An 11,544-nucleotide genomic window follows, 5' to 3' on the forward strand; every position below is an offset into this window, starting at 1 on the left:
GAATTTGCAAAAATGCATGTTGACAAGCCACAAAGCTTCTGGGAGAATGTCCTTTGGACAGATGAGACCAAACTGGAGCTTTTTGGTAAGGCACATCAACGCTATGTTCATAGACTCAAAAACCAAGCATACGAAGAAAAGAACACTGTCCCTACGGTGAAACATGGAGGAGGCTCAGTAATGTTTTGGGGCTGCTTTGCTGCATCTGGCACAGGGTGTCTTGAAAGTGTGCAAGGTACGATGAAATCTGAAGACTATCAAGGCATTCTGGAGAGAAATGTGCTGCCTAGTGTCAGAAAGCTTGGTCTCAGTCGCAGGTCATGGGTCTTCCAACAGGACAACGATCCAAAACACACAGCCAAAAGCACCCAAGAATGGCTGAGAGAAAAGCGTTGGACTATTCTAAAGTGGCCTTCTATGAGCCCAGATCTGAATCCCATTGAACATATGTGGAAGGAGCTGAAACATGCCATTTGGAGAAGACACCCATCAAACCTGAGACAACTGGAGCTGTTTGCTCATGAGGAGTGGGCCAAAATACCTGTTGACAGCTGCAGAACGCTCACTGACAAATACAGAAATCGTTTAATTGCAGTGATTGCCTCAAAAGGTTGTGCAACAAAATATTAAGTTATGGGTACCATCATTTTTGTCCAGCCCTATTTCATTAGTTTGTTTTTTAAAATAATTATGTTAATCAACAATTCAAAAGTGATGGCTGATTTTGATTATTTAATTTTCAATAAATTTTTATTTATTGTTACTTTTGTGAGTTTCAAGTGATTTCAGTGAGAATTGTGGGTTTTTCCTTCTTTAACTGAGGGGTACCAACAATTTTGTCCACGTGTGTACATGTTTTTTTACTTGTGTTACACTGCTGGTATAGCAACTACAAGAACACAGATTAGAAAATTGCTTCATCTTTGGTAATTATGGCTTCATTTCAGTTTGATTTGGTTAAAAAGTAATTTCCACACGTCCTTCATTATGGGACAGACCTAAAGTGCACTTAGTGGTAAAATAAATGAAATAACGACTAGCAGTCTTCTACATTCATTCCTCTCTTGTATCATTTGCACTTTTTTTTTTTAAATCATAATATGTTTTATTCTCTCAGTAGCTCTCCATAATAACAGCCTGTTCTTGTTGACTGAAGTACACAACAGTCTGTTCATTTACTGCTGAACTGGAGTTACAGGACACAAACGCCCTCTTTTATGGGAGACTGATAAAGAAAACCTGCATTAACAAAGACCGTTGATGACCACCATTGTGATACCCACTCCATTTAGGGTTTTAGGTTTTGTCAAACAAATTTGAACTGAGAGTCTTGCTATGTTGAACTTGCTTTGTCGTTCACTCGTCCAGGCAGCATTAAATGTGGGCATCTTTGTTAGTGGGGCAATGATTTCCCCAAAAAATCAGCAAATACAGATTCAGACATAACTGCTCCTGCCTATGTGCATTTGATAAACAGAAAAAGGACGCACATTAAGTAAAACAGTCAAACACTCTAGGATGGATTCCGCCTGTCTGAAAAGGAACCGATCTGTACATGAGCTTTCCACTCTGACGTTGATATCTGTGTGTGTGTGTGTTTGGATTATTGGTTCCTAATTTTCTGCATCTGCCTCATTACCTCAGTCTAGGGTTGGTACTGCCCACATATAGTGAGAACCACATCAAGGCCAACCTCAGTGACCAGATCCTCCAGGTGCAGTGTAAGTACTCTCGGGAACGACCAGCGTCCTTCGCTCTGTCTCTCCTCCTCTCTCTCTCTCTCTCTCTCTCTCTTTCTCTCTCCTCTTTTCTCTTCTCTCCCCTCCGAATATGACGCTCTTATTCAGCCCTCTGTCCTGGGTCTTCGACATCATCATAGGGAGGGTCCGAGCGGAGTCGCCTGCCCCTCTCTCCTCCCCCTCTCTCTCCCCCGTCCTCTACGCTCTACAATAGGCAGGATCCTCCCCGAGTCCCCTCCGACTCCTCTCTCTCTCTCTCCTGCCTCCCCCTCCGTTCCCTCCTGTCTTCATGCTGTGCTGTAAAAATGGTGATGTTTTTTCTTCACACCGACTGAAGAAAAAAATGACTGAACTGACAGAAAGGTGAAAGCTGTGGTTTTACTGTGTTACTCAGGTGAAAATAATGGTGACCTCTGTGCTATTATTTTTTTTGCCAAATGCTCTCGCCTCTTCTCCACCAAGTAATGATTCTGAAGCGTCTGTGTTCAAAGTATTTGATGTTCTGGAAAAACTGTGAAAACATGCATGCTTTTCACTCCTTATGATGAGTTTTATGATTTTTTGGGGGGGAAGTTTTCCTTCTGTTATGTGTGTGTTTTTTTTTTTTTTCTGTTCGACTGTGAGACGTTTCTCAGCTTTGGAATCATTCGACAGATAAACTCCCACATGGCCTCGGATACAGGGCTTGTCAATTGTGGGAGTTTGGGTTTTTGTGGGTCTGAACGGGGACACATGTTGTCTCTTTCATCCTTTCTTTGTCCAGACCCTGTTACTCCCCTCTTTTCCTGGTGCATTTGATTTATTTATTTTTTAATTTTTCGTTCCGTCATGGTTATTTCTCATACTTACCAGTTTTGTCTTCACTGTTTTTCTGTTCCTGGATTACCCAGTGTTTTTCTTTCCTCTGTTGGTTTTCCGTTTGCTCTTGCAAATAAGATGTTTGCTCTTCATTTCTTTTTCTCTCGTCTTGTTTGACTTTAATTGGTTTTTTCTTTCAAGAAAACAATATTTTTATTCAAACAGTAATTGAATAAAATATTGTCTGTGATCCCCCCTTCCCACCCGATCCCCTGTTTCTTTTCTTGCTCACTCCTTCTCTGATGGATCCACACAGTGCCATACACCAAGGGCAAGTATACTCCATATTGGTCCACGTTCCCTTCCTCTATTTCCTCCCTCCCTTCCTACCGCTTCCTCCTCCTTCCCTCACCTCTTGTCCTAAACCTCCCCCTGCTGCCCCCCTTCCTACCCTCACCTGTCCCAGCCTGCTTGCCTCTGTTCCTGCCCGTCTTGCCTTCAGGAATTCCTCCCTTTTTTCCTCCTTTCTCTCCTCTTCTTCCTCTTTAAATCCCTCTCCCTCCTCCTCTTCCTCCTCTTCCTCCTCACCCTCTTGCTGCAGCTCAGATCCCACATCTCTCACAATGGTTCCTCCAGTCCCCGACCTCACCCTCCTTCCCACATATCCACTGCTCCAGAAGCAAAAAAACAAAAAAACAAACAGCATAAAAAAATCTACAACTGCACCCAAGGAAGACAGATATTCATGTTTTATGTTAAAACTTGTCTTTTGCTCCTCTTCCCTCAACCCTCAGTCCTTTTTCTTCTGTAGATAGCTCCAAACGAGTTGTGTCTGCCTCTTTTCTGTCTCTTTCTTTCGATTTCTTCTCAATTTCTCGAGCCATATTTCTCTCTTTTCCTCATCTTCCTTCTCCATTTTGCTTTCACTCTTTTATCTCTCTTTCTGTCTTTTTCTTACAGTGCCATTAGCTCTTACATGTCTTAACTAATTCTCACACTATAGGCCTCAGGTACTGATAGATATTCTTTAAATCTCAAATTTTTGTTCAGTTTTTGGCGTATTTAGCTCCATGCACAGTAAAAGATTTGTAATTCTTTGCATAATGTAGGAATTTCCACACGTTAATCTTTGATTTAGTGTCACACATTAGTTATAACAATACATCAGCATGCACATGGTACTGGTATTTATTTACAGCAGAATAAATAGGACTCTTATGCTCATAATATTCTAATTTAACTATAGATTCATTTGTCACCATATAAAAAGCTCTCTTAACAGTTGTTGTTTGCTAGCTGCCGTAGTATCTCGTCCATAGCTGGAAGCACTGCAGCTTGCAGACTGACCCCACAGGGCTGAGCTGTGTCCTGCCAACCCAGGTCCTCCCATGCTGTCAGGTGTCAGGGAGCCGCTGGGCACGGCACCTGACTCCTATGTCGTCCCTCTGTACTCCCTGTCTCCATCGGCTTGTCTCCCTCCCTCCTCACCCCTCAGACTGCCGGGGCCATGGCCCAACGCTTCCTCAGTAAACCCGACCCCGGATGTGCATGGCATTGTGGGCGGAAAACTACCTGGGCACTCGATTTTAGCTCTCTAAATGAATATTTGATCCCTTTTCTGTACACAGTTACAGGTCATGACTTAATGAGAAAATGGATTCATCGCAGACTCATCCGTTGCTGCTCTAATGATTGTGGATATTCTGTGTCCTGCTTCGCTATGATAGAATAACTGAAGTTGCCCTTCGACATGCCCTTCACAATGCAATGCATTTCCTCTGATTATGTGTCTCTCCGAGTCCTGAGCCTGCTAGTCTGAGGGGTGACCACTTCCATCAGGACCTTCACCCACCTCCCCCGCAATAGTTGGCCATGTTGATGCCTGCCTGATCTGAAAGCACTCATTGTGGGTAATCTGTCTGAGAACTTGCTTCCTGACAAATCACGTCTGTCAAGTCAGTTCTCAGACATCCAAAAAAAAAAAAAAGCATTAGATCTGAACCGTGAATAATCAAAAAAAATGTTTGCTGACAAAATGGCAAAAAGCAAAACAAAGGTTGTGAGTGCTTGTGAAACCAAAGCAGTCGTCCATTGAGGGTCAGGTTGCATTTTAGGCACCATATTGGCTAACGCTAGTGTTCCCATGACACCTCAGTGTTGCTATGGTAAACTCCCTTCTGCGTCCCCGCACCTCTGGATAACAGCTGCTGTTTACCCACAACTCCCCACTGCTCTGCCCACTGCTCTTCCTGGATAATCTTCCCCTTTCTGTTGCAGATTTTGAATCACTGCTGCCAAACAGTTTTGAGTCTGAAGGACATGTATTCATTGCTCCCAGGTAGCCCTGTGTGTGAATGCTTGCTGTCGTTGATGGTCATCAGTTTTTGGTTTTGTCTTTTCACATTTCAAAGTTTATTTCTCTCATCTGCTTCCTTAAATTGTGCTTTTTTGTGATGAGTTGCACGATTTGGAACTTGTTGGTTTCATTCATCCTTCAGTTTTTCTGTTTTGAGTGGTGTGTTTACTTATAGTGAGAAATAAAAACATAAAATTCATCATAGCCTTATAATGTGTTTTTGCATTTTCCTAAGTTACTCACATTATGATAAAGTAATAAAGACACATAAAGCTTTCTGGGCCTGCTGCTACTGTGGTGCTGCATGTTTGAATTGCAGAGATGTGGTGGTTGTTGGTTTAGTTGGACAAGGTAATGTAGCAAATACTAGATTAAAAGCTTTAGTTTATTTGAAAAAAACGACTGAAATCGTCTGCATGCGCCGTTTTAATATCGAACTGTCCCGGTCTCCAGTTGCAGCCTGAATTCTTTGTCATGCCTGTACTCCACTCTGCAGTCTGTTCCACTTTTTGCTTTGACTAACAGCATTTGTGGACATTTAGGCTTTTAAATATGCATGCTGCACACAATAGCATCAACATATGAGTGGTTTATTTCATCTCCACCTTGTGTTGTGTGTCCCTCTATAAGGGACAAGCGAGGCAGACAACAGGCATTGAGCGCACGTTTGTTTTTTGCCTCCTTTCTCTGAGTTTAAATGCCTCGTCTGTTCCTCAGGGAGTACTGCAATGAGCTGGAACTGTCCAACAACAACACTGAGTTCCTGCTCAACTTCATTGCTCTTATGGAGAAGGTGACACCAGACTCCAAACAATGTGAGTTATCATTATCATTTTATTTCAAATAGGACAATACACCAGTATTATCAAAAAATTGGCTATTTAAGAAATATAATTTTGATTTCATTCTAATAATGCACATGATAATGTCAAAAAACAGTGTTCAGATCTAAATTCGGAACAACATATTGTGCACTTATAGTTACAGACTTCACCTCCATGCAACTATATTTTGAGTGTCATATAATTGCTAAAAAGAAACAAATATACAAAGTCAAAGATGAATTTGACCATTATTATTATTGTTGTTGTTGTTGTTTTAAATGTTCTCTGGATATTCCAGCTTTTGGTCAATGTTACAGTGTAGTGACAATCTTTTTTTTAAAAAAGGCTCAAAATCAACAATTAATTGATCCTACTCATAAGTGTCATCTCTGTAGCCAGAGTATGATATAACTTAATTCTTTCTTTCATATTTTTTCTTTACTTTTGCACTTGGTGACTTGGTATTTAAAGTAAATCCCACATGCACAATCCTGCTGCAGAAACTACCGCAATACTAAAAGTGTGTGTTGATCCAAAGCTGAAAATAGTTCAGCAAAAGCAGCATTGACTCCTCTTTTAGCAGAATTAAGTGAACATTACAGCACCATGTTCTGTATTTGAGCATAATAGTGAGTGACTAGTTAGTGAAAGATTGATATCTGTGGCAGGAGAGAATGAAATATTTCACCTACCAACTAATCATTATTGATTTTGGTGTTTTCATGGAATTTTTGCACTGTAAGGAGTAGTTTCTCTTTTAAAACAGTATCCAAGTGTATCCAGAAGCATGACTAATCATTAGTGCTATTAGTTGTTATTGGTGTGATGCAGGTGCAAAATAACAGAGCTGGAACATTATCGCCATATACGAAGGCGTTTTAGTTCTGACACCATCTGCAGCAACATCAAACTTGTTTCTTTGGTTTGTCTTTGACTCATAGTGAACTTGTGGCAAACTTGTCAGTGCAGCTGTTTTTCTAGTCTCATCTCATCTCTCTCATCCTGTCAGGTGATAATTTGCTCCTTCACAACCTCATCCTGGACACTGGCATCATCCGACAGTTGGTGGAGAAAGTGTGGAAGAACAAAGATCTGAATACGTGAGTATGACCGACCGGCGGCGAGGAAAGTGCGTTTTCAGATTTGGACTCCGGATGAGAAATTGACTCGAAGCCCGTTTCTGTGTTTTCTTCGTGCTGACGTTCAGATACGGCTTTCTGGCCGTGTTTGCCGCGACAGATGGAGGTATAACAAGAGTGTTTCCGAACAAGTAAGTGCTCTCTTCATCAAGGCTGTGTGTCTGCGCGGCAGCTGCTTTGTAGTTTCTGTTATGTTTTTCACTTTGTTCTCTCTTAAATTGATAAGTTGCGAAGTTTCATAAACACGTGGGATGGGGTTTAGCAAGAAGCTGGAAATTTATAGCGCCGGTATCTCTGGTCTTAAATCTTAGGGCTGCAGAAACCTGGGAAGAGGACCCTGAGCCATTTAATGCCAGCTATTACCGCCGCAGCCTCGACAACAAGGGCTACATCTTCCGAGCGCCTTATCGAACAGGTGAATGATGCTCTTAGTCTTGTGTTATATAGCTCACACAGAGCCTCGATGTGCTGTGGCTGCTTGTTTTAACCTCTCCTGTTTCTTTATTCCTTATAGCCAGGGACGAGCTGCTGAACCCAGAAAATGACACCATAGGTATTCTGGTCAGCACGGCTTTGGAGATGACAATAGGAGGGAAGACCATTAAACCTGCAGGTGTGCTTTCTTCTGAAAGAGAAGAAACTAAATCCTTGTAATGATAGATATTAAAGAAAATGTTTCAGAGCGAGTCAAAGATAATTGCACGTCTGCGTTTGTCATTTTGTCTCTTTGTGTTGACATGCGTCCGTGCTCTGCATCTACTTACCATGCCTCTATGCGCATCTGTCATTTTATTTTGTGCTTTTCTTTTAATTAATCTTCTTTCCTAACTTTTCTTTCCCTCAGTTGTTGGAGTGAAACTAGACCTTGAAGCCTGGACAGATAAGTTCAAGATTCTTGCTAGCAACCACACAGACAACCGTCAAGGCTCAAACACGGTAAAGTACACGTGTATATATAATATATAAGATGTAAAAAGCTAAGTGGAGTTAATTTATGGTTATATCTACTTCTAATTTGCTAATTTTGGTTTTCCTCTGTGACAGTGTGGACCAAACAGGGGCTGTGAAATGGACTGCGAAGCCAACAGTGACGTAAGTATTTGCTCAGCTGGACCTTCTGCAAACAATCACTGCACATCTTTCCTCCGTTCTTCCAGTCAACTCCCCTGTTCTGTGTCTGCGTGCAGGACCTCCTGTGTTACTTAATAGATGACGGGGGATTCCTAATCATGTCCAATCAGAAGGACGACTGGAACAAGGTTTGATTAAAAATGTCTTCATTGTCACACTGATCGTGGTTTTTTTTTCTCCCTAATCTTCACTCTGAGCTTGTCCGGTGTTTCTTACCTCGGCAGGTCGGCATGTTCTTCAGTGATGTTGACCCCTACCTGATGTACGCGCTCTACAACAATTCCTTCTACAACCGTAAGCAGTCATTTGACTACCAGTCGGTGTGTGAGCGGATGCCCAACAGTGAGGCTGGAGCTGCACCAAGAGGAGTGTTTGTGGTAAGAAGCCAACTTTAAAGGAAAGATGTATAATAAAAGATGGAATCAGACTAAAATGAAATGTGCTGAATCAATGGATGAACATTTCTTTCCCTTTGTATCTGCAGCCCACGATTGCAGATTTTGTAAACGTGGCCTGGTGGACATCAGCTGCTGCATGGTAAGATATACAGTATTATACATTCCACACCTACTGTACCTCAAACATACATATTCATCATTTGTGTTTTTATAAATACCAAAAATGATTCTGTATTTTTTTAAAATACATCTAACGTATAAATATGAGGACTATAGCATTAAGTTGTTCTTCCAACTACAGTTCAGTCCAGCTCGCTTGCAGAGCTACAATAACAGCTACGCAAGTCTAAGACTTTTCCTGTAAAAGTCATCAGATTTACACACAGTCGGATAAATAAAAATGCGTTTCTTCTTCTGTCTGCATGGCTGCTGACTGTGCTGTTAGCAAAGAGTCAACTGTGCTAGACTCCAGTTGAAGAGGCTGAACTTGCATGTGCTTTAACCCTCCAAACCCAAAAGCAAGCAGGCCAGTTTGACAGCAATGTTAACTTTTAAAAATTGCCAAAATTACACCTTTTATCAGAACCAGAAGCTGTAAAAGCAGACGAAATTATCAGACTTTTAACTTGCTGACAATCTTCAAATGAATCATTTGTGACTAGCCATTCCAAGCTCAAAAACGTGATGTTTCATTGAAACCTAAAAATCTAAACATTCTTCACTCCTCACTGCAACTGAAAAACCATTAGAGGCTCAGTTGTGTCTAATTATCACTTGACAAAGATTTTTCGACCGAACTGTGTTTACACAGAAACAAATATGGAAATTAATTAATTAAATGAATGTAAGTAGTAAAATATTTATAGCATGTAAAGTCCCATGTTATCAGTATTGGGAGCACATGTGGGCACTTGGGAAAATATTATACTTCTAATCATAGTTGTGCTGTTTCCACAGAGGTTCAGAACTTTATACTGCAGTGAAAATTGAGCCATGGGAGCAAGAAACACACAGAAACTCCTTGAGGTTCAGAGGGTTAAAATAAGTTTTTAGCACTAGAGCCTGGAGTGTCAGAGATAGACACAAAAATGAGTCAGACTTTCCTGCGTTGCACTGCCCTCTATTTTAGTCGGGGTTATTTGTGCCATTAGGTAATTCTGATTCGCTTTGTAAAATTTCATTGCCCGCCATGCTATTACCCTACGTTGCTTTGCAGACAAAAGTGCAGTGATTCGACAAAATGTGGGTGAAATAGGGGCCTTCTTGAATTAAATCATTGACATTTAAAGGGGCTGCCCTATCCTGTGTTCAGTATTATATTTAATGCAAGATACATTGCACTAACTTATTCCAAGGATTTATTGAATTTTCAGATTCTTTTTCATACCTGTTGTGTCCACAGGTCCCTGTTCCAGCAGTTTATTTATGGACTGGCTTACCAGAGTTGGTTTGTCACAGGTGGGTGAATTTACTGAGTGTCAGTTCAGTGTTTCACATGTTTACTTGCCAGTTACACTTTCCAAAATCCTGGAGCTGCTGAAACTGGATTTTGGTTACATTTATTTAGTCTTAAATATATTCAGATCAACAGTACACAAACTTAAGCAAACTGTGTAAAGAAGTGACGAACTGGTATTTTTGCAGCTTTTTTTCCAGGCTAGTCACGCATGTTTGTGCACCATTAAAATCAGATCTTATAAATCAGCTGAAGTGACAGCTGTTACTTGCATGTCTCTGCTCTGGTGATGCTGCAGATGAGGTGGATGCAGAAGCTTTCGACTCTAAAGAGAGGAGTTGTGTAATGATCCAGACCCAGTACTACTTAAGTAATCTCAGCAGCTCCTACAACATACTGCAGGACTGTGGCAACTGCTCCAGGTCTGTACACGTGGCAAACTGCACACACTAACACGTAATCACAAGAGCATGCGTGAACACATAAATAACACCAACAATTGTGCTGTGACAGAGACACAGTTAGTGAGACAGATTCGTCTTTCTGCTGGAGTTAATAAACTCCGCTGATGATTAACCCGTATCAGCTTTAATGAAATGGTCATATCATTGGCTAAATGAGCCTTATAAGGCTGTCTCATGAATCTCGCCGATCCATTAGCAAATGAGTGTGTGATGTAAGCGAGCAGAGGGGGGTTGTTGACAGAGCTGTCTCTCTCTGCAGGCTGATTCATGCCAAGAGGATAAACAACACCAACTTGCTGTTTGTGGTAGCAGAAAAGATGCCATGCAACACCTGCGAGATAGAGAAGCTTTCCCAGGAGGAGGAGGAGTGTATCCTTTTTCACATTGTACACCAGCTGGCGCCAGAAGAAGACACACTCTCTAATCTCTAGGTTTCATCTCCTTATCGCCATAACTGCGGAAACACAAATGTTTTACATCCATTTTAAGGTTATTTTTATCACAATGGTGTGAATTATGGCCAGTCATTTACATTTGTGGGAGTACAGGAGGAGTTGGTGTGCAGGCGGATGATGGAAAGTGGCCAAAAAAGGAGAGAGAAACAGAAATTCAAAGGATTTTAGTTTTTCCTTAATCGCGTCAATTTTCAGTCAAGGAGGAAAATCCATGTGAAGAAATGACTGTGGCACGCTATCGAAAAGGACCCTCCACCTGCTTCGACTATAACATCGCTGTAAGATGTTCAGATATCATGACATCAGTATCTGATGTGGCTGCTGTGCTGATTATATTTAGAATCAGTAAGGGTAGCTCATCCTAAACTGGATTTTGAGGCCTAAACGGTATCGATATTTGAAAAAAAATCTGATTACTACACACCAGCTAATCATTTGTTTTTTAAAATACGAACAAACAGACAAGATAAATTTGTAGATGTCTGTGACAAGGACACTTTTCTCTTATATCTACCTGATAATTTCTTAAATAGTACTAGACAAATATGATATTTTTGGACATTGACTCTGACTGTTTGGTACTGTATAGCTTGTTTCCTCTGTTGTCCAGAAACACACAAATGACTCACACCGTTACACTGGATGATGTTCCCTCATGAACACTGCAGTTTCTTTTGAGTCAACACTGCATCCAGAGTCACATTGCTGTAAATACTCACAAACAAATGCACTGTTTTGCTTTTGTTTGTGCAAACATTTGCTAATGACTGCTGTTGACCTTTTC

General features: G+C 41.1%; 1 protein-coding gene across 3 annotated transcripts in view; it reads left to right on the forward strand.

The window, feature by feature from the left end:
* Window positions 1-11,544, forward strand: part of cacna2d2a (calcium channel, voltage-dependent, alpha 2/delta subunit 2a) — a 160,726-nt gene that overhangs the window by 143,277 nt on the left and 5,905 nt on the right. For 2 of the 3 annotated variants that reach the window (XM_022207975.2, XM_022207977.2), the window contains 17 exons: window positions 1,645-1,721; window positions 2,854-2,868; window positions 4,815-4,875; window positions 5,611-5,708; window positions 6,727-6,817; window positions 6,925-6,987; window positions 7,168-7,271; window positions 7,371-7,469; window positions 7,701-7,792; window positions 7,901-7,948; window positions 8,044-8,115; window positions 8,212-8,364; window positions 8,472-8,524; window positions 9,788-9,843; window positions 10,140-10,263; window positions 10,565-10,674; window positions 10,956-11,038. In XM_022207975.2, coding sequence (XP_022063667.1) covers window positions 1,645-1,721; window positions 2,854-2,868; window positions 4,815-4,875; window positions 5,611-5,708; window positions 6,727-6,817; window positions 6,925-6,987; window positions 7,168-7,271; window positions 7,371-7,469; window positions 7,701-7,792; window positions 7,901-7,948; window positions 8,044-8,115; window positions 8,212-8,364; window positions 8,472-8,524; window positions 9,788-9,843; window positions 10,140-10,263; window positions 10,565-10,674; window positions 10,956-11,038 — 1,399 coding nt within the window. The remainder of the gene's footprint in view (window positions 1-1,644; window positions 1,722-2,853; window positions 2,869-4,814; window positions 4,876-5,610; window positions 5,709-6,726; window positions 6,818-6,924; window positions 6,988-7,167; window positions 7,272-7,370; window positions 7,470-7,700; window positions 7,793-7,900; window positions 7,949-8,043; window positions 8,116-8,211; window positions 8,365-8,471; window positions 8,525-9,787; window positions 9,844-10,139; window positions 10,264-10,564; window positions 10,675-10,955; window positions 11,039-11,544) is intronic. The other variant, XM_022207976.2, reaches the window with a different exon arrangement.

The sequence above is a fragment of the Acanthochromis polyacanthus genome, chromosome 5 (genome assembly GCF_021347895.1).
Source record: "Acanthochromis polyacanthus isolate Apoly-LR-REF ecotype Palm Island chromosome 5, KAUST_Apoly_ChrSc, whole genome shotgun sequence".
Lineage (NCBI taxonomy): Eukaryota > Metazoa > Chordata > Actinopteri > Pomacentridae > Acanthochromis > Acanthochromis polyacanthus.